Source organism: Chenopodium quinoa, unplaced genomic scaffold (genome assembly GCF_001683475.1).
Source record: "Chenopodium quinoa cultivar QQ74 unplaced genomic scaffold, ASM168347v1, whole genome shotgun sequence".
Lineage (NCBI taxonomy): Eukaryota > Viridiplantae > Streptophyta > Magnoliopsida > Caryophyllales > Amaranthaceae > Chenopodium > Chenopodium quinoa.
This window is the reverse complement of record NW_018742484.1, coordinates 5,378,151-5,404,818: the sequence shown is the minus strand read 5'-3', so window position 1 is coordinate 5,404,818 and position 26,668 is coordinate 5,378,151. Positions and strand designations below refer to the sequence as shown.

At 34.3% G+C, this 26,668-nt stretch overlaps 2 protein-coding genes and 1 pseudogene across 4 annotated transcripts; 2 read left to right on the top strand and 1 right to left on the bottom strand.

The window, feature by feature from the left end:
- The first annotated feature begins 1,643 nt into the window (after positions 1-1,643).
- Positions 1,644-7,032, top strand: LOC110719521 (annotated as a pseudogene).
- A 3,086-nt stretch (positions 7,033-10,118) lies between these two features.
- On the top strand, positions 10,119-12,840 carry LOC110719520 (tubulin beta-3 chain-like). Its single transcript, XM_021898473.1, has 3 exons — positions 10,119-10,694; positions 11,295-11,564; positions 11,716-12,840. Exons 1-3 carry the CDS (start codon positions 10,301-10,303, stop codon positions 12,375-12,377), a joined length of 1,326 nt encoding a protein of 441 aa, XP_021754165.1. The 5' UTR covers positions 10,119-10,300; the 3' UTR covers positions 12,378-12,840.
- Positions 12,841-13,196: 356 nt separating this feature from the next.
- On the bottom strand, positions 13,197-25,217 carry LOC110719518 (probable serine/threonine-protein kinase At5g41260). 3 transcript variants are annotated; one of them, XM_021898472.1, is made up of 11 exons: positions 24,814-25,217; positions 24,035-24,300; positions 23,466-23,686; positions 22,775-22,910; positions 22,165-22,298; positions 19,536-19,641; positions 18,857-18,942; positions 17,789-17,977; positions 15,914-16,066; positions 14,939-15,040; positions 13,197-13,745 (listed from the first exon to the last, which is right to left on the bottom strand). In XM_021898472.1, exons 2-11 carry the CDS (start codon positions 24,111-24,113, stop codon positions 13,503-13,505), a joined length of 1,449 nt encoding a protein of 482 aa, XP_021754164.1. In that variant the 5' UTR covers positions 24,114-24,300; positions 24,814-25,217; the 3' UTR covers positions 13,197-13,502. The 3 variants fall into 3 exon arrangements, with proteins under 3 accessions (XP_021754164.1, XP_021754162.1, XP_021754163.1); XM_021898470.1 differs by having other exon boundaries at positions 14,939-15,052; positions 24,814-25,212; XM_021898471.1 differs by having other exon boundaries at positions 14,939-15,052; positions 24,035-24,265; positions 24,814-25,212.
- Between the last annotated feature and the right edge of the window lie 1,451 nt (positions 25,218-26,668).

Sequence of the window (26,668 nt, the reverse complement as noted above, 5' to 3'; positions counted from 1 at the left end):
AACCCTAGAAACCCGAAACACTTAGCAAAGAGATGAGAAAGAGGTGGTAAAGCAGTGGTTTATGATTATAGGTGGTTTTCGGGTGTTTCGAGTGGGGTAGAAAGGTGGTAAAGGAGCGGTGGTTGGGGTTGAGTAGAGTGGTGATTGAGTTTTGGGTGGAGGTGAGGTGGGTGGTCGTGGTTGGGGTAGCTAGGGAAGTTGGGAAGGGCAACAGGGTGGTTGGGGAAGGGCGGTGAAGGTGGTTGGGAGTATGTCGGAATTCATGGAGGTGAGAAAGAGGGTAAGGGCAGGGGAAAGAGGAACAGGGGTGGTTGGGAGTTTTTTTTTTTTTTTAATTTATTTTTTTACCAATCACAGGTTGCCAAGTGTCAGGTAACTTGGTATAATAGGTCACTTGACCGGTTGGGACCAATAAAAATGAATGGGAGGTAAAAGTTGGATTATTAAAAAATAATCCAAAGGTGGAATTATTAAAAACGAATGGCGCAAAGGTGGAATTATTCCCATGAATTTTTCCTTTTTTTAATTTATATTGCTTAATTATATTAAATTATGTATTGGAAAATGAACATTTTATTTGTTTTTACGTGACTTCCACAAAATTCTATAAAAAATTCGATTTTTTTCTTTTCATATAAAGTTCAATGCTTTAGGATTTTGAGTCTTGGTTTTATGTAGTTTGATTGCATATGGGTTTGATTCTGTTGAATTCTTATAGTTAAGAAAATGCTTTTGAAAATTCTGGATTTTAATGGATGATTTAGTTGAATTGGGTGTAATTTAGAGACTAAGCAATGAATCTAGTCGTTTTTTGGGGATAAATTGCTGGTGGAAAAATGGGTAGTGTGGTTTTTGGGAAATTTTTGAATTTTAAATCAATGAAACCCTCAAATTCTGGACTTTGATGGGACCAAGTGTGATTTACATTGTCATGTGCAAGATGAACGACTATCATAATTTTTTTAATCATTTTTAGCTTCTTTAGGATTTGAGTGTTATAATCGATTTGTTATAAAAGCCATTTGAAATGGTTCAATACTATATCTTGTATATGCTGAAGGGGTGGAGCTACTTACGCTCTGCTTTGGTGTTGGGCAAGTGTATTATTTGTTGTTTTGGAAGGTATTAGCCGGGAAAGTACGGGTGGCTCCCGAACACTACCTAGTTGCAAGTCGGTCCGACAGGTGGCCGACCAGGCATGATTTTTTAAAAGGGGTAATACAACCAGACTAGGCGGTAATAATTTGTGGTAGTTGTTTTGAGTTTATAAAATTGTAAGTAATTGAGGAAAATCGCGAGAAATTGTTCATGATAATGATTCTCCGCTTCTAAGTTTGTGCTTTTTTTGTAGGTGGTAATGGAAGTTTGTTATGAAAAAAAAATATTATGGGTGATAGATTTTAACATGGACATTGGCATGAGACATTCTTTGCAAAAGCAGCTACAATTTCCTCATACCACCATTTATTTCCGCTTACCAAGTGTGTCGTTAGTGTAATGTTAGCCTTTGTATGGTACATTTGTTGTTGTAGTTGTTTGTACTGGAGTCTTTGGTTTAGGAAGTTTCTGCTTTCAGAATTGAAGTTGCACTTGTCATTGCTCTAGAGGCCTTGTTAGAGTTTTGAGCTATATTTGATGAGATGCTGTTTTATAACTTTTGTAGGGGGATATCATGGCACTTGTTTACCAGGGAGCTGTGCCATTGTCTATGCATACTGAGACAGTCCGATGTGAAACTGTAAGCAAGGAGATTAGTAGCAATCTGTCTTTTCTTTCCGGTAATTTTGTTAAGAAACTAATCCTTTGTGCTTAGACACGGCGAAAAGAGAACGATCACGCGGGTTTCGCACCATTGTTGCTGCTAGTCCTCCTACAGAAGATCCTATAGTAGCTGCGGAGCCGCTCACTAGAGAGGATCTTGTGAGATACCTTATGTCTGGATGCAAACCTAAAGAGAATTGGTGGTGGGTTTTTAGTTATTTGCTCCAATAGGCATTTGGGAACTTCTGCTATGATGTACTAGCACTGTACTGCTTTTGTTTCCCAAATACCATATTTTGAGGTTTCCATTTATTTGCTCCAGTTGGCATTTGTGAACTTTCATACTGCTTCCAATTTTTCATGTGAACATTAAAACAAATGCATATTACATCTGTTAAACGCAATCTTAACTTCTTAAGTATTATACGAGTCATTTTAGCATTTTCCTAATTAAAAAAAAAATAAAAAATAAAAAGAAACGAAATAGAGGTCATGATTACAAGTTAAACGTGGATGCGGTGATTCGTCCGACACTTTACAGTGTTGCACCTTATAGTCACAATTTTTAATTTGCTATGTCAGATACTTTTTTACCAATAAACTTTTTTTTTTTCCTCTTCTTGTTTTTTTTATTTTCTTGTGAAGTGTCAATTTCAGTCCAACTCCATGCTTTAACTGCGCGAGTTATACAATGATTTGGTGCTGTGGTAACACACTTACACAACAAAGTTTTTTGTAATGCATGTATTTATTTAAATTGCAACTCCTGTAATTTATTCATTAGCCTCATCTTTGAGATTTCTTTCTCCCATTTTGATATATTATGTTGTGTTCATCATTGCGCGGGGAAGTAACACACTGGGTCATTGTTAAATAAAAATTCTCTTGTATTGTAAATTATTGCTTTGGTCATAAAGTGAACTTATGACTATTCTTTATGGGAATGTTTGCACTAAATTAATCATCAGAGGCAACCTTTTGTGTTTGTGATTAACATTTTGCTCAGCATGGACTTTTCTATGTTTACACTGGTGCCATGCTGCCAACCATGGATGGGGGTTGCAATCAAGTTGCCTTTACATTATAGACCTAATTTATTTCAAATGTTTTATAAGAGCTTAATATAGCTCCAAATTTCTAACAGACCCTGGGAGGAGGTGAGAGGGTTTGGGGGCTGCCTTCTTGGGTGAAGTTTGGCTTATATAAAGTCTATTTCTTTTTTGACATGTAAGATTTAATAATGTTAAATGTTCAATTTTTTTTTTCTCTTTTCTGCATTTGATGCTTAAAAATGGCAATGTTTGTACCTACAGGATAGGCATAGAACATGAGAAGTTTGGTTTTGAAATTGAAACTTTACGGCCCATGAAATATGAACAGATAGCTGAGTTGCTTAATGGTATTGCTGAGAGATTTGACTGGGATAAAGTGATGGAAGGTGACTACATAATTGGATTGAAGCAGGTAAACTATTTGTTTGCTTGATGCTGATTATGTGCTATTCTATATTTCGTTTTCTGTCTCTTTTGTATGGTACAAAGAGGAGGCCCTTGCTATGGTGTGTTCTGGCCTTTTGGGTGGTCTATGCAGTCTAGCCATTACAAATGCATGATGTGAAAAACTATCCATAAGTATGCAGACATCACATGCATATAATATAACGGGAGAGAAGAAAAGGGCTTGCGAAGATTCAATTGACTAGAGTAGATACAGTTTGATTTTTGATATTGATTAACAAACTAAGTGACAAGAAGAAATGACTGAACATGTTTTGTTATGCAAGGAATTGTTACGCTTTGATTTGACTGGTGAAAATTGATGGTCTAAGCTCTCACCTTATTCAATCATTATTGGTTTTTATGTACCCCAATGACCCGAATACCACTTTCTTCTTATTTCTAACCACCACCACCCCTGCCCAAATAAAATTCCTTATTACTGGTGAACATGTACTCTAGTAAGGCTGTCCAGTATTGATTATTTATCCATTTTGTCTTACAAGAGCTACAACTCCGTGTTTGAGTTATGACCTTATAAAGCTGTTTGATCTTGCTATCTGCTGCTTGAGCCTTTTGAACAAAGTGTGTTTAATGTTGTCAGGGGAAGCAAAGCATATCATTGGAACCTGGAGGTCAATTTGAACTTAGTGGTGCTCCTCTTGAAACATTGCATCAAACTTGTGCTGAAAAAAATTCACACCTGTATCAGGTTAGTTTACATGGCAATTGCGTCTACCTTTCATAGTGACTGGGAAATTTTCCCTCTTTTGTGGTTTATAGAGGTATTTGCTTATGTCATTTATTTTCAAGGTACTACAATGCTTTCTTATTCACCAAATTGCTTTCATCTGATACACTTTGGACTTGATATGATGTTCAGGACATGCACTGTCCAGGTATTTGTTGCATCTTTATAGATATTTTTTTCTTGAATTTGAAAATGGTTCATTTACCCAAAAGTTGTTTTGGGGTTGTTGGGATATTAGAGTTGAAGAATAGAAGAACATATGCTATTGTACATTTTTCCAATAGAAGGCTGTATAATCTTTCACACTATTACTACAGTGGTACAACCTCTGACATTATTTATCATCTATCAACTCGACCTAACTTGTCACTTTGAAATACCAATGCAATATTAATTGGTCTTAAAAATAAGAATGAAGCTCTACAAGGTAAAGCCAAGAGATCTATAGAAATGTCTGATGTGATCAATGCATTAACTAATAGATCATTGATATGTGATGGAAGTTTAAAAGCTACTTGTTGAGCATTGGAGAGTAATAATTTTTTTTTATCGACATTTCAACTTGCTGAACTGTCTTAGGTGGTTTTTGCCTTTCCAGGTGAATTTGGATTTTTGTACTGAAGCTGACATGATCAGAAAATTTCGTGCTGGTTTAGCTTTACAACCTGTGAGTAAAATCTTGAAGTTATATGTTTGAGATGTCGTCGGATTTCTCATCCCATTATCTGACTATTTAAATAATGATAATGGGAGTTGGTTTTTCCTTTTTTGTAATCTTCCTTTCTTGTAAGATGGCTGTGCAGCGATATAAACCTCGGGCAATTTTTCCTTTGATGATTTTTGGTTGTATAATAAGTTTTCTTATCTTTTGTATCATATTATATAGGACTTTTTGGAAGGGAAGCTTCCAGTTCTCCCAGGCGAGTTGCCGACACTTAATGACTGGGAAAATCATCTGACTACTATATTTCCTGAGGTCTGTCACTTGCATTCAAGAAATTTTTGTTTTCTGACACTTCTTGCCGTAAAATCATTCTTATTTCATGTCATATACAGTCTTTTGCGTTATTATCTTGGTTCATGTTTTCAGGTAAGGCTGAAGAGGTATTTAGAGATAAAAAATGTCTATATATGAGACTTGTTTATTATTGTTTTGAAATATTTATTTTAATTTGTTATAAAACTAAAGATTTATATCTTTCCTTTTGACCTACCAAAAGATAGATAAATCAGTATTGTTATTTTTTTGGCGGGTTGGGGGGACAAATGACCTGGGATGGGGCTTTTCTAATGTGCTTCTTTATACGTGGGATATAATTTTGCTGGCATTTAGTGATGCCTGTGAAAGCTGATCGGGAATTGGAAAGCAAAAACTGTTGGGACTTGGTAGTTTGATGGTGGATGAGATTATAATAAAGGGTCATATATGACTGAGGTTGCGAGAGAGGAAGAGACAGTTGTCTGCTAAGCTTTGGTGGCACTATTGACTATTAATGCTGGCAATAAAACACCAACTTCTGGGAGGATTGTGACTCTGAGACAAGAGATTGTTGTCTGACAGAAACAGACTAAGATAGAAAATAATAGTAATGGGCTGGTGGTCTGAGCAGGTGTGTGATCATTGATTAGTGCTATCATCTGACCTTCACTCACTAACCTAAGTATCTTTTTATAGCAATTTTCCTTAAGCAAAAAATATTTCTGAAGTATATACATGCCTACATTCATTCTTCAGATATATTTAAGTTAGAGAAATTTTCTTTGGTAGTACAATGTTAGAAAACTGATGTGGATATCACCAGCGGCACAGCATTGAATCTAGATTTATCCCATTCCTCTTTTAACTAGCCGTTACTAGCTGAGGAGCTGTTTCTTAAAGACCTGTGAGACCTCTACAAAAATTATTTTACAGTGGTTAGAGAATTCAACGCAAAAGAACAATGGTGAGAAGAAATTTCCCCATCTAAAAGCAATAACAAGAAGAAAGAAAGGGTATAAACACATGGCTCGAGGATGAGTGTGGAGGATGCAAACATAGATCCTTAAGTGCTGGAAGTTTCTAACAAAGCTCAAACCAAGCTAGACCTACCATGAAGTCCATGATCACTCCCACTAGTTCAATTAAGTTCTGCCCTTCTCTAAATAACATCACATATTTCGTTCTTCATTCATGTATGTAAAATTCTGCAACAATAGTATAGTGTTTCAAAATTTGAATTGGCTTTAGTTACTGATTTGCATGTTTTGCTTGATATCTATACGTATGTGATGTGTGCTTTGGTATAGGCTTCTAATTAAATGTGTATGATAGGTGTTGGTTCTATCTGGAGGTATTCTTTCATACAGTGTTTCATGGTGACAAAGCAATTATCTTGGTCATATAATTTATTGTTTGAGATAGCAGCTGTAATGAATTTTAACATCTATCAATGTCAGGTGGGTATATTATATGATGAGGATTCCTTACAAAGTGTCTTAGACATGACATATGATTGGACGAACGAAGAACGGGAGATGCTGAGAAATAAGGTACTGCCTTTACCATCAATATTTACTTTTTAACATAGCATAGGGATCATCATAATAGCATAGGGTCGCTGAAATTGAACTTTCTGGGACTTATGTTTGAAATGATGGGGATGAATATGCATAGAGGGGCTGCCTCCTACTGGGAAACATGAGCTACTTTTCTTTTAATGTACTGGGGCTCTTGAACATTATCTATGTATGATGGGTTGAAAATGTTGAGACTTGATTTTGATTATAGCTTTCAGGAATTGAATGTGAAAGTTCATCTAAATTATCTATGTATGTGAATGTTAAACCTCTTTCCATTGCTTGGAACTGAAGTTGATTTATAAAGCTCTATATGTTATTATCATAGTTGAGCCAAGTTTCTTTTAGTAATCCTCGTGTCTTCCCTTGTATATTTGGAAAGATTTATAAGTTAAGAGAATAAGAATATGTTTTTCTAGGAAATAATTACTACTGCATTCCATAATCATTTTTGTCTTTCTAGCTGTCCTCTATAAGAAGTATATTGTTTTCCGAGGTACCATGTTTTAGCGGTCCATCAATTGCTATTGAGTCTAATGATTGAATCAAGTCAGTAATATACCTGATATTGTAAGCTTTGATTTGCTATGTTTGGACAAGAACTGACATTCTTTAACGATAAAGGATATTATGGACATTCTTGAGTCACTTTTTGATGAATAAAGCTAAATTAGACACTCCAGCAAATTAAACTATTAAAGTTTATCTCTAATTCTTCGCTCATATGAGAAATTTGAGTATATAGATCTCAATTTTTGTTCACCGTGCAATAAGTTGTTAGGAGTATTGTAGGTCTGATCTAAGTTGCTTAATGGAGCCAGCTCTGTTGCAAACAATTTAGCGCGATGATTTACAGATTTACCATGACAAGGTTTTGTCAAGCTTTGTTCCTTATGCAGTCATGCTTCATTAAGTTCTAACTTTCTAATGCAAGTCTTCTGACGAATGTTACACGTTAGCTGTATTTTGCACTTTCATATAAATTTGCTTCCTCCATTGATATCTCATTCAACTATTTTGGATGAAAACTTGCTTTCCATTCCTCGTATGAACTACAATGAAGCTATAACTTTTCTTTTTTAGCGTGTGTGCACGTCGATTTTACAAGAATTAATTAGAAGGTATCATGTTTAGATAAAGTGCTGCCAGCCTTGTTCTATTTTCAAATGCCTTAGAGGCCAATGGCAGTGTAAAAGACTAAAGTGTTGCTATTCTTGCAATCGTGCTATATTTCAAGGTTAATATAATATTGTTCGATTGTTACTAGACTAATGGTTGAAACAGTGCAATACTGCAATGCACGATTGGTTCAATCTTTTTGTTGTAATAATATAGTTATTAATACTCACTCTGTTTTTTTTTTATTTGCATCACTTTTCTTTTATGAATGTTATTTTTAAATGCATCACTTTCATATTTGATAACTTTATATTATATTTATCATTTTTCTCTCTTACTTTAAACCTCACTCTAATTATTTTATTATTTCTCTCTCTTCCATGGTCCCACTTAAAAATATATATCCTCTCTTAAATACTTTCTCTTTTATGGTCCCATCTTATTTTTACTGCAATAATTTATTCACTCACTCACAATATTATATTACTCTCCTAAAACTTTATACATTCCCAAGTAATGCAAATAAAAAAAAAATGGAGGGAGTATATGTTTTGTGATTAACTTATTATACAATACAACGAACCTAACATCCTTCTTTCAAAAATAAATAAATAAATAAATAAAACACTTAACATCCTCCTTTTTGACATTTGTTACCATAAATTTGTAAATAATTTATCAACGTGGATTATATGAGCAAAATTGTTAAGAGTATTCTTTCGAAAAAAAATCAAAATAAATTGTTATGAGTATCATGAGCCGGACGGAACAATGGTTGAATATACAAAAAGAATATGGAGCATTATTTCATGACAATTTTTTTTTTTTTTTTTTTTTTTTTTGAGAAAAGGCTTAATTTTGAAACCATAAAATAAAATACCCAAAAGCACTATATTGCCCATATGTCAACACCGTACCTAAGATAGATTCAAGTTTACAATTGTACAAGTAAAAACCAATGTCGCTAAAATTGCGATTTTACTTTGAAATTTGAAGAGCTCATAGAATCGGATTGTAAAGTTGTAAAATTTTTTTAAAAAAAATATTGAAATAATATATAATCAAATATTTATATGCTTATTCATATTATTTTCAAGCAAACAATTATAAATAAAAATCAATTAAGTAGGTAATTAACTATTCAATAAGTGGTAACTAATTACTAATTTACAATTTTAATAATTTTGGTGTTTGGTGAGAGGCAACGGGAGAATAATGAGCTGAGTGAAATTCTTATAATTGTGGAGGTTCAAAAGTACCATAAAGTCTCAAGTAGTAATTGAAAGGAAGAGGATGTAATAAGAGGTTGGAATCCGTTGGATGTGTCAAATTTCGATTGATATCAATGTCAAGATTGTAACATTACCACGTTCCTACTTTGTAAATTATAGTGTAGTAAATGATATTGATTTACATTAATTGGCTTTAATGGTTAAAGCACTCCAAGTTAATTTCATAGGTCATGGATTAAAAGAGTTGAATTCCATTTCTTTTCATTCAATTTGTAGTGGTGAAAATTATGATAAAATTATTGGCAATCTATACTATACATTAAAAGGCGTTCCTTTTAAAGGAACGGTGCCAGGTGGCACTCTTCAAAGAATATGCGTCATGTCATAATGACATGTCACTATCCAAAGTATATGCGCCATATAAGCTTGCCACTTCTCATTTAAGAAAATAAAATATGCTTTGAGCTAGATTCGAACCCATAACCTCTTAAACATAAAGATAATACATTTACAATCTCAATCAAATCTTATTAATGTTTCAAATTTCACATTATATTATATATTCTTTTCATTTATTAAGTAAATTAGAGGTAATATAATTCATTTATTTTTCACAAGATTAGAATATAAATACATATGAGGTAAGAAAAAAATGACACCTGATGCAACACCCGAACCACATACCAACTATATACAAACAGTTGAACATAATTATAAAATTAAAGAAGTACACAAACTAGCAACCCGGGCCATCGCCCGAGACATACACTAGTTTATGTATGATATGGCGTCATGTCATTGTCAACATGGAGGTCCACATGTTAGTATTTTACAAAATGCAACTATTAAAGCTAGAAATGGGTGACACCACATCTCTAAAATAATGATATAAATGGCTCTTGACCGACCAAGAAGTGTTAATTCCAATCTCGGTTCATATAGCAGTTAATTCAAATAACATTATGGAAACAATAAGGCGTAAACATCGTAATTAGTAAAGTATCGTATCTCTCAACTTAAGGAAACATAACAAAACTTTATTTAAGCATTGATATGAAATATATTAATTATAGTACAACTATTTATTTGCATGTTACATGTTACAAAAAATAATAGATAAAAATAGAGCATAGGCTAAAAATTCGGAGAGCAATGAGTTGTATTACTCCAAAATCTCTCGCATCCTTTGACATGGCCTTCTAACATGCCCACATGAAATTGATATCTTTGTCATTGTTTTTCCACCCTACAAAACTCCCAACTTTCAAGCACTTCCATTTCCATCAAACTAATTCAACCCCACCTCCTAAAACTTTATTTTTTGCCCACATTATTATTCATTGTAACACCCTCTCCTTATTCTAAAACATCATAATATTAACATTATGAGAGAAATTCTCCACATCCAAGCCGGGCAATGTGGTAACCAAATCGGCGCACAGTTTTGGGAGGTAGTTTGCAATGAGCACGGTATTGATACCACCGGGCTATACATTGGTGATTCTCCACTCCAACTTGAACGATCCGATGTTTATTTTAATGAGGTGAGAGGTGGCCGATATGTTCCTAGGGCGATCATGATAGACCTCGAGCCAGGTACCATGGACTCCCTTAAATCTAGTCCTTATGGACATATTTTTAGGCCTGATAATTTTGTTTTCGCGCAAAATGGTGCTGGGAATAACTGGGCTAAGGGTCATTACACCGAAGGTGCTGAACTGATCGATACTGTCCTTGATGTTGTTCGTAAGGAAACCGAGAATTCTGATTCTTTACAAGGTACACTTCAAATGTATATCAGTTTTTTTTACATTTCATATTTACACTTTGATGTATATGATCACTTAAACATTAAGCTCGTGACATTATTATTATTATTATTAATATGGTGATTGATCAATAATTCAATATATTCCTAAGAATATGACAAGATCTTAGAAAGTTTATTTATGTAGATTATGCATCTTTTGGTACGATGAAATATTAATTAATTATCTATATCCTTCATGACGAAAACTATGATCGTTGAATTTATCATTATTTTGTCATCTTTTAATACTTGACCAAATTCAAATTTTACCTAAGCTATGTTACATGATATTAGCCCGGGTAAGTATCAGTCTAATGTGACCCAAAAAATTATGATACTTGAATATGTCCCATCCCGAACATATAATAACCAAACCAAATTCGAACTAAATGACTCATCACCTAGCTATAAGCCGTTTGCTACCTGTAAGTTTATAGCAAGCACCTAGAGTCCTAGACACATGAGACTTACAAATACTTCTAAATTCATCACTACATATAATTTTGTCATATGATGGACTTTTATGTTGAATAATCTCCTGACATGTGATTACTTGAATCGATTGCTAGGATTCCAATTATGTCATTCTCTGGGAGGAGGAACAGGATCAGGGATGGGAACGCTGCTAATATCGAAGATTAAAGAGGAGTATCCTGATCGTATGCTGATGACCTTCTCGGTGTTTCCATCTCCAAAGGTGTCAGACACGGTGGTGGAGCCTTACAACGCCACGCTCTCTGTACACCAACTGGTAGAGAATGCTGATGAGTGCATGGTACTTGACAATGAAGCCCTCTATGACATTTGCTTCCGCACTCTCAAACTCTCCAACCCTCGATGTATGTTGCTATAACACTTGCATTATTTCTTTTTGCTTGACTTTCTGCTGCTTTTGTCTTTACGTTTCCACCCTACAGTACTTATGCAAACAAGTTGTTTGAATAGATGTTTAAATGATCCAATTTTGACATAAGTTTTGCAAACACACAGTTGGCGACCTGAATCACCTGATCTCAGCAACAATGAGTGGCATAACATGCTGCTTACGATTTCCTGGTCAGCTGAACTCCGACCTTAGAAAGCTTGCAGTGAACCTGATACCCTTCCCTCGCCTCCACTTCTTCATGGTAGGGTTTGCACCCTTGACCTCCATCAACTCCCGGCAATACACAACCCTGTCCATCCCCGAGCTCACCCAACAAATGTGGGATTCCAAGAACATGATGTGTGCAGCAGACCCACGTCATGGGCGATACCTCACTGCATCAGCAATGTTCCGAGGGAAGATGAGCACAAAAGAAGTTGACCAGCAAATGACCAATGTTCAGAGTAAGAATTCATCCTACTTTGTAGAGTGGATCCCCAACAACGTGAAGTCCAGCGTCTGTGACATCCCGCCAACAGGGCTTGCTATGTCTTCGACTTTCATAGGGAACTCAACTTCCATTCAAGAGATGTTTCGAAGGGTGTCAGAGCAGTTTACAGTCATGTTTAGGAGGAAGGCTTTCTTGCATTGGTACACCGGCGAAGGCATGGATGAGATGGAGTTCACAGAGGCTGAGAGTAATATGAATGATTTGGTGTCTGAATACCAGCAGTATCAGGAAGCTGGAGTGGACTATGAGGAAGAATATGAAGAGGAGGATGCTTGAAAATTAGTCGGAAATTAATTTGAGAGGATTCCTTTTTAAATTAAGATTAAGAAGGAGAAATGAATAGAATTAAATCTCTTTCAATTTTAAAAGGTGACAAGAGGGGGAATCCTTTTTTTGTACAAGGAACTTATTCGTTTTACTCTCTTTTATTTGGATGGAACTAAATTTAATTTTTATAATATACAATTATGTTTAAATCCAAAATAGTAATAATTTGACAGAAAATTTTCCGTTTAAAAGATGACATTTGATTTACTACTAAAACATTTTCCTTGAATATCTCCTTCTTTCTGAAAGGGAAATTGAAGTGAATAACATTGAAAAAAAACAAAACAAAACAAAATCAAAAATTGAATTTCAAGTAGAGGTACCAAACCTCAATGGTATCCCATAAATAATCGAATAATTCGTTGATTAGGCCTATTTCCCAAAAAAAAAAAAAAAAAAAAAAAAAAAAAAAGTAATACTAATTCAATCTCTAAAATCCTATACATCCAAATATCTAATGAGCTAGAACAGAGCCCAAAAACAGCACCAAACAATTCTAAATCATTTCGCTGCACCAATTTTTTCATGACAGACACTAATAATGCTAAGATGATAAGATGTGATGAAATCCTAACTACAAATTTATCTAGCAACATAAAGCATAATCAAATTCATCATTAAATTTTAGTTACGTTGATAACAAATACATTAAACATTCAAAAAACAATCAAAAACTACGCATTAACAAGAGCAGTACTTTGTCCAGTCTAAACCAGGATTATAAGATCAGATGGCATGTCAAAAATGGTATAAATTAACACAAACAAGTCTAAAAACATAGGATTTATCAATCATCTTCAGCAAAGCAGCAGCAAAATTCAACTGTACAAAACATTCTTCATCATCTGATTTCTATGTAAAAACGAATCCCTCTATAGAATTGAAAGTTACACCACATCAACTCACTAAAGCAAACTGTTCAACCAAATTAACCTGTAGTTCTATCAAAGAATGATGATTATAAAAAAAATAAAAAATAAAAGACTGCTTTGAAGATCCTTGAATAACTCCATGTACATCAATGCTATAGCAGCAATATGAAAAATGAAGAACGGTTACCCAAAAAAGCTACTATCAGCCACCACTCCTTTTGTTTTCAAGGGATGATCCGTCTTTCAGAGCAAGCTGCGCTTCATTCTCTTTTCCAAGAGCAAATAATGCAGCAGCCTGTAGATAAGAAGCAATATGCCACACCGGAGATATAACTTGTGCTTGAGATGCATCATCAAGTGCTTCTTGTGGCATGTCACTCATGAGATAACACAGACTACGACGGGCAAAAGCTGTTGGTGACAGCATGGTTCCAACATCAATGAACTGGAACAAAGGGAATTGCATGAAATTTGTCAGCATAATTTCACCTAGATTTCTCAACCAGAACTTTTAATATGAAAAAGACTACTGCCAATAATTTGATTTAGGTTATCAAACTATGCTAGTTTAGACTATCAATTAAGCAAAATATGTAATGAATAATGTGTAAACTCTTCCTTAGGACTACTCCGTATCATTTTATGGTTCAAAATCATATACTAATAGACAAGACTATATCCCTTGATACTTTTCTCCATTTTTGGTGAGATGTCTCAAAGTGAACTCTCCAGTTTGCAATCTTTGCATGTACAGTTTAAGTAAACTTCTTTAATAATATATCAAATAAATCCTTTTTTGCTCCAATAACATTTTCTCTTAATTTTGTTTAAATCTCTAATCACATCAACATTAATCACATTTGACAATCCTCTTTTTTTTTTTTTTTTTTGGGTGTGTCTCCAACAACATTTTATCTCTACTTTACAATGCTCACACCCACTTTTTATCCACCTTTGATAATTATTTTTAATATATGTGCTAAAATTAAATGAGATATCTAGCAAGGGACAAAGAAAGCTATAATTGTAAAAGACAAGGTTCAACAACACTCTTCAAATGTGGCTTATCATTTGAACCAGAACAAGTACTATCAAACTTCAAACAAAAATTCCATTTGACATTGCTGAAGTATTTTTTTCAAGCACGTAACTGATAAACTATTATCACCCCTTCCTCCCTTATATGTCCAGCTATCTTATTTAAATTGTCACTTGTCCCTAAATCGCATAAATGGAATGTATATGTGTAATTAACCCTGCCCTCCTCCCCTCTGAAAATTTATAGTATTTGGTAAGACCAGTAGGACAAGAAACATGCTAGAAAGTACAAGCTGCTGGAGATTGTGGGTTAATTGGCCAGATTAGTAGAAAACAAAGCTATGCAAACATTTAAGGCCCGTGAGAGACAAGTACATTAAATTCTGACCTACAAAGAATGACAAATAGAAATTAAAGGAACCAGATTACTAGAAATCTAGAAATTATTCTTTTTCCATAATCTACAAAACTGTTAATAAAAAGAGACTAGCAAGTAGCAAACCCCAACAGGACATCCGCCCACCCAAATAAAAAGAAAGAACACAAAAAATGCAGGCAGAAAAAATAACAAAAGTAACATTTATCTATACAAGAACATACTTGGCTGTAGCATTCTATTGCTGTCTTGAAGTCCTTTTGCCTAAAGGCAGCATCACCCTTTTTCTTAGAGGTCAGTGTATCCTGCATTTGACTGGTCCACATCTGAAAAGAAAGCTGCCATGTGCAATTACATGATGAGTTTCACTTAGCCAGACTATTAATTGTTATGCAAAATTGTCGATCAAGAGCAATAACATGGTGAATTGGCAGGGAATACATCAAGTGACCACCGAAAACATACATTGTTATGCTTCAAGGAAAGAGCCACTAACACCTTTTCTCGGCCTTCTGGTTATGATCAGCCTTTATGGTTATCCTAGTCAATTTAAATATAGAAAGAGAGAAAAAAAGGCTCTGTACAAATTTTACAATGTGACTGGACAAGGAGATTTTCCGTGAAGGGAAGGAGAGAAAGGGAAGGTCAGAAAAGCAAACATGAAGATCCAATTTCTTTCCCTAATTCATAAACTAAATCCCTCAAAAGTTGGAAAGGTTTGGAAAACCTTCTTTCACCCTCTTTTACGCTGTCCAAATAAGAGAATAATGTTTTCCCTCGGTTCTCACTTCTTCGCTCTTCTCTCGTTCCCTTTAGATTTATTTTTTTATCCAAACACATTTTTTTAGAAATATTGAATAAAAATTAATAAAAGGATGTGGCTTGTGTCAAGTGCTCAATTTCGAGAGGTCATATGCTATCATTGTATTACTTCTGTCAATGCTTCATCGAAATTACAATACATCATACACTACAAACAAATATTCCATCCAAAAAAGGTCAGTCACACTGGCATTGAAAGTAACAAGGGATCATAATTAATTACACTGCATCTAATCAAAGCTTGCATTAATCGCACAACTATCATTCACGCATGAATTTAAAGTAACTTAACCATATTTCTGGCTGGATAAATTTAGACTTCAAATTAAATAGCCCAATAATGCATGACATGTTAATACAAAGATTTAGATACAAACCTCAGTAGCAGCTCCCTCATCATCTTTATACCCAATACTTTCTAATATTTCATGTATGGCAGTCAAATCTTTTCTGGAGCAAGCTTCTCCAAGAGGAGAGAGAGATATATCTGCTGCACCATGAGGTATGTCCATTAACTCATGCGATGGAACCTGCAGAGGAACAACAGATCATTCATATATCCCATATAATTAAACTCCACATCTAAAAAAGGGTTCAATGTAGACAAATAATTTCAAGCACAAAAGCAAGGTATTTGAATCATCTATATCAAACATTGATATCGAAATGAGACCAGCTCTATCAACAAGTGTGGTATCATAAACACAACTGTTATTACTTAAGCAATTCAGTAGTCTTCTTCATACCTTTAAATTGAATAAACACCGCATAAATTACTCGTTTAAAGTTGTTTATATGACAGACTTTGACAACCTTTTTGGAATAAAGGAATAAAAATACTCCATATTAAAAGCTAGTGCTGAACTTTATGAGACTAGACCATCTTTACAAACAAACTCGAGAATCCACTCAGGTTCTAGACAGGCATGTCAGAAATGCCTTGTGCCAGTGGGCCACTAGCACTGAGAATTTTAAAAAAAATCTCCAAATCTCCACTAGTAAATCTCACACTCCGCACAGTCCTCAATCAACACAAAACTTGAAACATTAGAGTGAAAGCTAAAGATTTACAAACAAATTTGCGAGGTTCAGTGGCATATTGCAAACAAAAAAAAAAAAAAACAAAAAAAAAAAGTGTCTCCTCCTGAGGTCACAGAAACTTGTCATTTACATGGGTAATTAAATATTTCCATAATAATTCATTTGTTTTCTTAGCGAATAGCAGTGTTACCTATAAGTCTAAAACTCTTGTTCCCCCACGAATGGCATATTGGGAACGTGCATATTAGACTGAGTGCACATGGTACGGTGGAACGCTATTGGGCTAATAATATACGGAGTAATTAGGTAGAAAACTGTGTATCACGTATCCTTTCGCGTATTAAAGAAAACTGCAGATTAGGTATCACTGGCGAATAGACATATAGATGATTTGAGAGAGAAGTGGAAAAGAGAGAACTTGAAGTCGTTACAGATCCAAAAGTCGCCACTACCTCTAGAAACAAAAAAAAAAAAAAAAAAAAAAAAAAAATCTTAATAGTAATAATCCGTCATACTCATAGTACTTAGCAGCACTAATTTTGATTTTCTCTATTATTCAGTTACAGTATTTTCTGTGCTAGTTTGAATTGTGAATATTCAGTGAAAAACAAGAAGAAAGTTGCATGTTCCAAATCCTTCTTTTGGAGATTTGGTTGCTTAAAAGAAAAGATATCAAGGCAAGGGAGAGAGGAAATAGGAAAATAAAAGTCTGATTAGCCCCTTGAAGCAAGAATAAAATCTTCCAGTTCCCAGGATTTATTCCTATTTTATTGCCACTAAAGCTTAACACCATAACCCCTTAGAAACATTACCAAAATAACTCAGTCAATACTCTTAGCAATTCATCAGTCAAAGTACCAATTACCCAAAGGATCGGTACTTAGAATTTGGCTCTTATGTACTCTTCAGATATAAGTTTACAACTGATTGAGATAATTTTATTGGTAGCTAAATGCCTAAAGGATCTCAACATATTAATTATATAAGAACCATATGCAGGGTACATTTAAGAAGCAATCAAACATGTGTGAAATGAAATGTGAAGTTTTGCTTGTGTTTAAAATGGCTTATATAATCCAACAAGTACAGGCTTTTTTGAAGCTTTGCTGAAAATAATCTCAAGAATCCAAAAAACACTGCATAAAGAAACGGCTACAGAAAAAATCAAGGATTATAAAATCCACAATAATAACGAGAGAGTAACTGCAAACCTCTGTTTCCTTCTGAAGAGGAATCAAGGCAGCAACAAGTGATTTTGGATTTGGCCGCTCACGTGGCTCATATTGTAAACACCTCGAAGCTAAACGTACTAACTCAGTCCCATCATCATTAGAGAACTGGCCTTCCAAGCAAGAATCCATCAATGTTTGAATGTTTCTGTCACGAATCAGGTCAAGAGCCTGAAAAATATCAAGCAATGTTCAGACAAGCTACCATATTAGTACAGAACACCACTAGAAAAGTTACATTTCTGAAACAAAAATTACAGCCAAAAATTAATAGAGCATCCTGTGAATCAAACATTGCCACAACACATGTATTTCAATGTCACACACAAGTAGAAAATGCCCCTCATGAACAACATTTCAAGCCTCCCCCCTCTCCTAAAGGAAAAGAAAAAGAAGAATATGTTGGCAGTAAAGAGGACATAGAGCTAGCAAGGGGCTAGTTTGATAGTGGAAGATCATACCTCCCCCCTTAGAGGCATATGTATTCTTGCTTTCTTGGTCTTATACCTAATCGTTAGTGGATGAGAAAGGAAAAAAATGTGTGGTTTGACAAGAGAAGAATTATGTTGAATTAACCTATATGTATAGTTGAATCAGTTCAAGGTAATACTGCAGTTCCACATTATTATTTCCTGATCGGCTGATCTAAGCAGTTGGTTCATAAAAACAAGTTCTCATACAGGAAGCTCTTATATAAATAGAAATCTGGCCAGTTTGCACGTGTCTTTATTGACTAATTCATATTCCTTTCTATCTAAACAATTACCATCCATCAATACCTGAATCATATAGAAAGATATAAGTATATATTTAAACAAATAAGCACTTTCTGCATGCTCATAGTCTTTTCGAATGACTATCAGCAAGAAACATAGTCTTAACACATCGATATTTGTAGCTAGATATCATAAAAAACCAAGGTGCATCGAGTTCAACTTGAATTAGAATTTCACACTTTTCTGCCTTATCTTAATTAAATTAAATTGGACCATACAGAAATAAGAAAATTTAAAAAAAAAAAAGAAAATAACAGTGAAACAAGAGGCTTACATGGCTTGGAGGGATATGCTTTCCACTTAACAGATCAAGCAAAAGGGTTCCAAAACTATATATCACACTCTCTGGAGTCACTCTACCTATCAAAAGCAGCAAGTGCAAAGTCATCGCAAGTACAGACAGCAAGTTAATCATTCATGATAATCAATAAAGTGCAAAGCAGATACTTAAATAGAAACCTGGAATACTGGAGGTTATATTTTATTAAATGTATTGCTTTTTATCTGAACCATTAAAATTGTGATTTCCCACAAAAAGATTTGGCATTTTAGTATTATCTGATAACATTTCTTGCCCTAATAAGAAGGGAAGAAAGACCACGTAAAAAAGATTCTATTACGCGCGGGGGGGGGGGGGGGGGGGGGGGGGGGGGGGGGGGGGGGGGGGGGGGGGGGGGGGGGGATTTAAATGAACACTATGTGAGATAATCTGGTTGTACGCATTCCTCAAAAAAGGAAAAAATAGACGCTAATATTAAAGATACGACAGAAGCATCATTTTCTGTTGAAGTATTGAAGGCCCTATTCCTAGAAAAACATGACCCATTTTGCACACAAATGCTACAAGAACGCTAAGTTTACAACACTAACCCAAAGAATGGCATCAATTATGCACCATTATTTACCAATGTTATAATAATGGAGATTATTGTCCTTAAATGACGACCACTTACCAGTCCTCAAATACTCAGGTGGAGTAAAGGCCAAATTTGTACTGTAGCTTTTCCCATCTCTACTATTTTTCATCAAGCCAAAGCAGGAAAGTCTAGGATCACCTTCCTACAAAAGGGATCAAGAAAAAATAGCCTTTAACACCAGAATGAGAGATCTTAGAGATCACCATAACCATGCATATTATTGTAGATCTCCTTCGGTGTTAAAATACACTTTAATAGTTCTTTGGAGATAATGATAGAATAGAGTAAATTGCATTTAAGCTGCAACCTCCTTTCTCTGCTCACAATTAATTTTACAACCTAATGAAGTAAGCAATTTTATACAACAAAGCATGTTCTCCAATTTATTAAGTTGCACCAAAATGATAAAAACAATAACCCAATGCTAATCTTGTGTAGTGATACCTAATTTGCTAGTATGTGTTTAGTACAAGTTTGCAATTCGCTGTTTAATTAGTTAAATTGGGCCAAAATTTACTAATTGTTGGCAATTCCCCGGGGGAAGATTTTGTACCATTAGGAATATCTTTGCTTTAACTGACTTTTGAAAATCCACTTGTAGATTTTATGAACTTTTGGGGGGGGGGGGGGGGGGGGGGGGAGGGGATTCCAATTTTAATACCTCAAAAGCCAAAACATGAAATAATATTTCAGACTCTGTCCATAAATCCTCTATAGTAGGGTTCTTTAAAATCCCAAGTGCTTAATTTTTTGTTTCTCAACGTACTTATCCTTTCTCCCTCAACAATTCCTTATAGTAGGGTTCTTCAAAATTTCAAATCTTCAAAGAGCATGTTCGGCACTAATTATTGAGTAGCTTTTAGTGGTTTGACCTTAATAAAAAGGGGGTAGTGTGTGTGTGTGTGTGTGTGTGTGTGTGTGTATTAGGAGTGAGAAAAAAATCAGGAACCCTGAACTAGAACTGTAACTTGTACAAGAGGTTCCGGTTTTGGGTAGTAAAATGGAGAACCTGTACAACAGGATCCGATTCAGGTTCTCAATTTTTTGGAACCGAAACCTGTAGGGTATCTTGTAATCTAGTAAAAGTATCACTTAAGCCTAAATCATATATCAATTCAAGCCTAATTTTTAATAAATAAAAATAATAGTTATTAATATATGTATTAAATTTGCTAAAGAGCTATATTTGCTTTGTTGTATTTGCAAGTTGTAAGAGTTTGTAAATTTATGAACCTCCAAAATATTTTGAAATTATTTTGCAAAAAAGTACGAAATATATTGAAAGACATGGTACCTTGAATCGGAACTAGAAGATGCAGGTTCCGATTCCAGTTTGAACAGGTTCCGGTTCTCATTTTGTGGAACCTGTCCGGTTCCAGGAATTTTAACAAGTACCCTATTATGCTCACCCTTAAATATATTAGGGAAAACAATTTTTACAAGTAATAGGTATCTTACCAAACACTCATACTATAGTTTTCTATTTACACAGATTTTTAATAGCTAATAGTTACTCCCACACCTAACATCTACTGCCACGTAGCTTACCCTACGGTTACGTTTTGCTACATTTTGTCGAGCAAATTTCCAATTGTTTCCCTCAAATTAAGTTAGGGGATAACTTTTATAGGAAGAACGGCCAATTAGGAGTTCATCTAAGCTTCTAACGAGAACAACTTTGAAGGTGCATTTTTCTAATATTAGGGTTATAAATTGGGAATTTTTATAATTTGAAATAATTCTCAAAATTGACCCCTATTTTCCATTGACTTTATACTGCACAAAATGGATAGTAGTTGTAATATTACTATTGAGATGAAATGTATCCTTCTCTAGCCCCAAGTGAATATACCAAGTGAAGAATGAGTTAATTGATTTGAGTGGGCCAAAAAGATACTTGCTCAGTGAAAACGAGAAGGCATTAAGAATCTTGAGACCTTGTAAAGGGAAGAATGAAAAAAAAAATGGTGAAGTGTAGAAGATTGTCATGTGAGTTGTTGTCATCAGCTTCATCATGATTGAATAAGTACTCGATATCTGGATTAGAGTAATGAATTTTTTAAGGAAGGAACAAATGAAAGATGGACAGAAAAAGAATGGGACGGGGAGAGAGTGAAATCATGGTATGAAATATGAAGTGAGGAAAGTTATTTAGAAAAAAGAAAACAATATGTGGACCCCATCAAACAGATCCATGGACTGATAGACATAATCCGTCATAAATCATAACAAGTTTTCATGTTTTGGTACTTAAAAGGTAGTAAATCAAACTTTATTCCAGAAGGTAATAAATTCTAAACGTGCGCTTTCAACAGACCCGCCACATCAGCATTACCCAACAAAACTGAACAAGTCTAACGATGTTGTATCCAACTTTTATACTCAGTATAATAGTAAATTAGTAACAACTCATTTTGGGAAGATTAAATATCAACTGCATGTAGCCTTTAAGATTCTCATTGGTTGATCTTTTTGTATGCTGATAATAATGGTTTTCACAGGGCTCTATGGATGGTGTTAATTTCTGACTTTTACTAGCTAAAGATTAAGAATAGGAATCCCCAGACATATTATTTATTGACCAAATAATGAGCAATGAGAGAATAAAATACGAGAATGAAAAGCAAAAACCTTATTTTGAGGGAGAACAAGACCAGAAAGGTACCTCATCAAACAAAACTCTATACGCATTGAGATCATGGTACAGAGTACGCCCCTTATTGGTACAGTATTCTAGGGCCTGTGCAAGATACAATGCCACTCGCAACCGCATTGCCCATTTCATAGGATGTGCATCCCCTATGTCAATAACCATATATTAGGAGAGCAAACACTAAACAGTACCTATTACACAAAAATGAACGCCGAGAACTAGTCTTACAGACCACTAAAACGATTTTAATCCAATAAGTATCCTGCTGTGGAAACATTAAGATCTGGATATATGCAGACTTATCCCATACTATTCAAAGAAAAGAATCACTACAATCTGGAAAACCGTATTACTGACTGAAAGTAACATGAGTCCAGATTTCAAAGGGAAATGGAGCATTTGAGCAGATCAGCAGAAATCTCACAAATCAAAGAAATAGATAACAGTAACTTCAGACTAATACATAGGAGAATATACAAAGAAAACCAAACAGCTTTTTTTGAGTGATTGGCTAGTTGCTTTTCTTCTCGTCATTGATTGAGATTGCTTGGCATGAGGTTGCATCCAGATAAACAAAAATGAGGATATGTATAACTCTATATATGTGTAAAACAAAACTCACAATGGAACAGATGCTTCGCTAGTGTTTCATTTGGCATGAATTCTGCAACAAGTAATCTCTCATCACCTTCATGGCAACAACCAAGCAAATTAGCCAATCTGTTGTTTCGCAGCTGACCAACTGCTTTTGCTTCTTCCTGAGTTGAAAAAACAGATGAGAGAGATTTAAGATTTTGAAAGGAGTTAAGTAAGATACATTTAAAATAAATAAATACAAAAAACCTTCAGGTGCATTAACAGAATAGCATGCAGGACAATTTATACGTGAGCATCAAACCTTATTATTCGGGCACCAGCCCAAAATATAAAACACTAGTCAAGACCTAAAAAAACAACATTTTACGCCTTATGAAGTTAAGATCAAATTATGGAGACATTAATCATTCGCCAATGGAGTAAAAATCAGCTATCTTTATTCTAGAAGGATAAATGCTACAATTCCGTTAAACACCAACTGCTAGTGAGTGCATTGTCTTCATAACTTTCAGCCTTTTACATCACAACGGGAGGACTAGGCTAGCAAATGGAAAACGGGAGGACTAGGCTAGCAAATGCAAAATCTAAACCAGATAACAGAATATAGTCAAGTTGTAACTAAGGTAAGCTTGGACCGAAAGATAACAAACACTAGAACCTACATAAGATAAATGGACCTATCGCCAAGGGAAATTTAGAAGAACTATATTCCATACCAAGAACTGCCGAGCATCAGGCCAAGCAGACCTGTTGAAACGTTTTACCGCAATCCGCTTTTGGTTCTCTAGCTTCCCTTTGTACACAATGTTGGGAGCCTTCTCTCCATGTTCTGAAACTATATTCTCAACTGCAAAGCCAGATGTCGCCGTCCTAAGTTGTTCAATGCTGAACTCACGAAATGTAGGTGTATCATCAGGCTCGCCCTTCTGCTCATTCTCTGATAGACAAAGGAAAAAATAAGATGATATGAAACAGCCATCCTATTGCAATTCGATACCAGTCTATAACTACCTCATAGTCCCTATGATCCAAGATTATAATCGTTTTAGCAATTTTCATAGATATTAAAATTACATTGGCATCGTAAAGTGGCATTTCATTGATATTATAAAATGGCCATGCTTCTGCAGTGATATCAACAAATGATTATTAACAAAATATTGGTATTATAGAACGACTTATAATTTGGATGAAAAAGAACTAGCAAAAACCACATATATGTTGGATTCAAGAGAGTATTTTTCTCACAACATATAATTGAAACCATTAAGAATTAACCAAGTACCTGTCTCAGGTTCCGGTTTCTTCCCATCATGCCCTGGTTCCCAGCAACACGTCGATAGTCTCGAGCAATTACAACCCATTACAACCCAACAAGATCAAATGCAGGATATGACTCACTTCAACAATTCAACCCAAACCCCACAGCTTATATACACATATAAGCCACTCGTCGAAACTCGAAATCAGCCAACAATTTCAGTCACAACAGTCCCATGAGGCAATGAGGAACACCCTAGCAATATCAATGCTCACACCAATAATTAATTTCTGCAAGCAACAGGATAAAAACTGAATAAACCTCACACAAAACCACAAGCTTCAACACACACAAAATGAGTTTTTTCATGTAAACTTTATACACAACCTAGAAGCTTATTAAATACATTAAAATATAAATGTAACATTCAAAAAATATCAACGTAATACATGAAACTTTATAATAAAAACGCCCCAAAAATAGGGAAGCAGAGATCACGAGATACATTCCATTTCACACTGTATACCAACTAATTAGTCAAGTGATAATCATGAGTCAAAAAAAAATTATTCCTCAAAAGCATTAACATAAATTAATTAACCCATCAATCAACAATTCAAGTTCAAATTTATGCAAAATCATCAACATAAGAAATTAAAAAATTCATTAAACATTACCACAAAATCACAACTCAGTCAAAAAATTCTGACCCAAATCAAAACCCATAAAACCCAAATATTTGAATGCAAAATTTGAACTTGAACATAGAAAAACTTCAAAAAAATGCTTATTTTACAACATACCCAGTTCAATTCAATTGAAGATTGATCACAAAAATTGAGCAAAAATGAAAATTGAAAGTAAATGAAAAGTGGGTTCTCCTTTTTTTAGGGGGTGGAAAGCTAAGGATGTGCTTTTAAATTTTTAATGGAGTTGTGTATATATGCTGTATTGAAGCAATAAAATATGGGATTTTTGGTAATTTAAGATTTGGGTTAAAATTTTGAAGATGTGGGTATTTATTAATTTTACACAAGAGAAATGTCAATTGTTTTCTTTTTATTTATTTTTTTCTTACCACTTCTATTTTCTTTCAACTTTTCTTCTTGTAAAAGTCTACACGTACCAAATATTTTCCTAAATTTCCACCGACATGTAAAACCCACCACTTATTACAATTTTATTATTACAACGAAAAGGTGTGAGACCAACAATCATCCTGTTGTCTCAAAGACCAAAAATTAGTTCTACTATGTAGTGAGTATGATAAATTATCGAGTAAATAACAGTTATTGATGTAAGTTCGTTAATCATTCTTAAATTAATCGTATAGTAAACGTTACGTATTACGTGTCTTATTGCTATAAAATAAATTATAAAAAGGTTGATTGATGAAGAAAAGAGATAGAATTATATGAACTACGTAATTACAAAGTTTCTTTCTAAACCAATTTTGCTAGTTTGGGGCATTTACGAGCTTTAGGGCTAAAATAATAATTGAAGCATTGGGGACCAGAATATGCGGCGGTGTATGAAATGGAAATTGATGATTTAAATGGACAAAGAAGCGGGATTCTTGGCTTTACAAATTAATGAAGCGCACGTTTGTGCGGGTTGACTAAGTACATTAAATCAAAGCCATGATGTACGGAGAAGCATATATAACGGAATTTACTAAATTGCTAATAGATAAGGAAATCGGGCAATGGATTCATGTAAACAAGGGTGTCAAGTAATCTAATACGAGTAAAGTAGAGGTTGTTGAAGATCCTCCTTTAAGCTAGAGATAGAGGTGACAATTTCTAACACGACACGACCAAAACCGTCACAGCACGAACACTAAATTACTAAGAGAAACACAATGTTGGCACGACACAAAATCAACTTGAACATGACCCATTTTAATAATTTGGTCAAATTATGCAATCAGAGTTCCTACATGTCACATAGTTTTTTTACAAAATTTGTATACAACAAGAAATGAACATTAGACCAAATACGAACTCAACACGACACGATTTTTTGCCGCCTCTATCTAGAGTATTAGTCAGACTATGATGGAAGATTTTAATGGCATGACTTTGCAAAAAAAATAAATAAAAAAATAAAAATAAAAAATTCCTTATTTTTGGGATTATTCCCTCATTGGCATAGCAATTAAAATAACTACTCTACAATTCTACATTTGTAAAAACATCATTTACCCCACATAGATATACAAGGAAAATAGTTTCCCACAAATAATTATAGTTTGGGATATAATGCTCTGGCAATTTGCTGGAAATCATGGAATGTTAGTTACGGCTTTTAGCCTTTTTTTTTTTTTAATATTCATTTGCATGGAAATTGTTTTGGTGCATTAAATGTCTTAATTATATTTTTATTTTATTTTTACTCTTAATTATATTTTATATACTACTATATCATACTTTAATACTGCATATGAGCATGAGAATGATGAACTGTTCAAAAGAAAAAGTAATAAAAATGATGATGATAAAAAAAAAAAAAAAGGACAATTTGTGAGGATTAGAATGATGATGATGCCTATTTAAAACTCTTTTTTGATTATGCTAAACTTCCAATACTAAGTAATTCTCGTAGCCCACATTTTTAACTTTGACCCTTCCATAAGTATGTCACTTTTCTTCTACCCAA

What these genes read in the sequence shown, in the direction of transcription:
- LOC110719520 (XM_021898473.1), top strand. Translation starts at nt 10,301, where the DNA reads ATGAGAGAAATTCTCCACATCCAAGCCGGGCAATGTGGTAACCAAATC. An exon ending in GAATTCTGATTCTTTACAAG is followed by an intron (nt 10,695 to 11,294) that starts GTACACTTCAAA and finishes ATCGATTGCTAG; the next exon opens with GATTCCAATTATGTCATTCT. An exon ending in CAAACTCTCCAACCCTCGAT is followed by an intron (nt 11,565 to 11,715) that starts GTATGTTGCTAT and finishes GCAAACACACAG; the next exon opens with TTGGCGACCTGAATCACCTG.
- LOC110719518 (XM_021898470.1), bottom strand. Translation starts at nt 24,113, where the DNA reads ATGGGTTGTAATTGCTCGAGACTATCGACGTGTTGCTGGGAACCAGGG. An exon ending in CTCTTCAGAAGGAAACAGAG is followed by an intron (nt 16,067 to 17,788) that starts GTTTGCAGTTAC and finishes GTTCCTCTGCAG; the next exon opens with GTTCCATCGCATGAGTTAAT. An exon ending in ATGAGGGAGCTGCTACTGAG is followed by an intron (nt 15,053 to 15,913) that starts GTTTGTATCTAA and finishes TGCACATGGCAG; the next exon opens with CTTTCTTTTCAGATGTGGAC.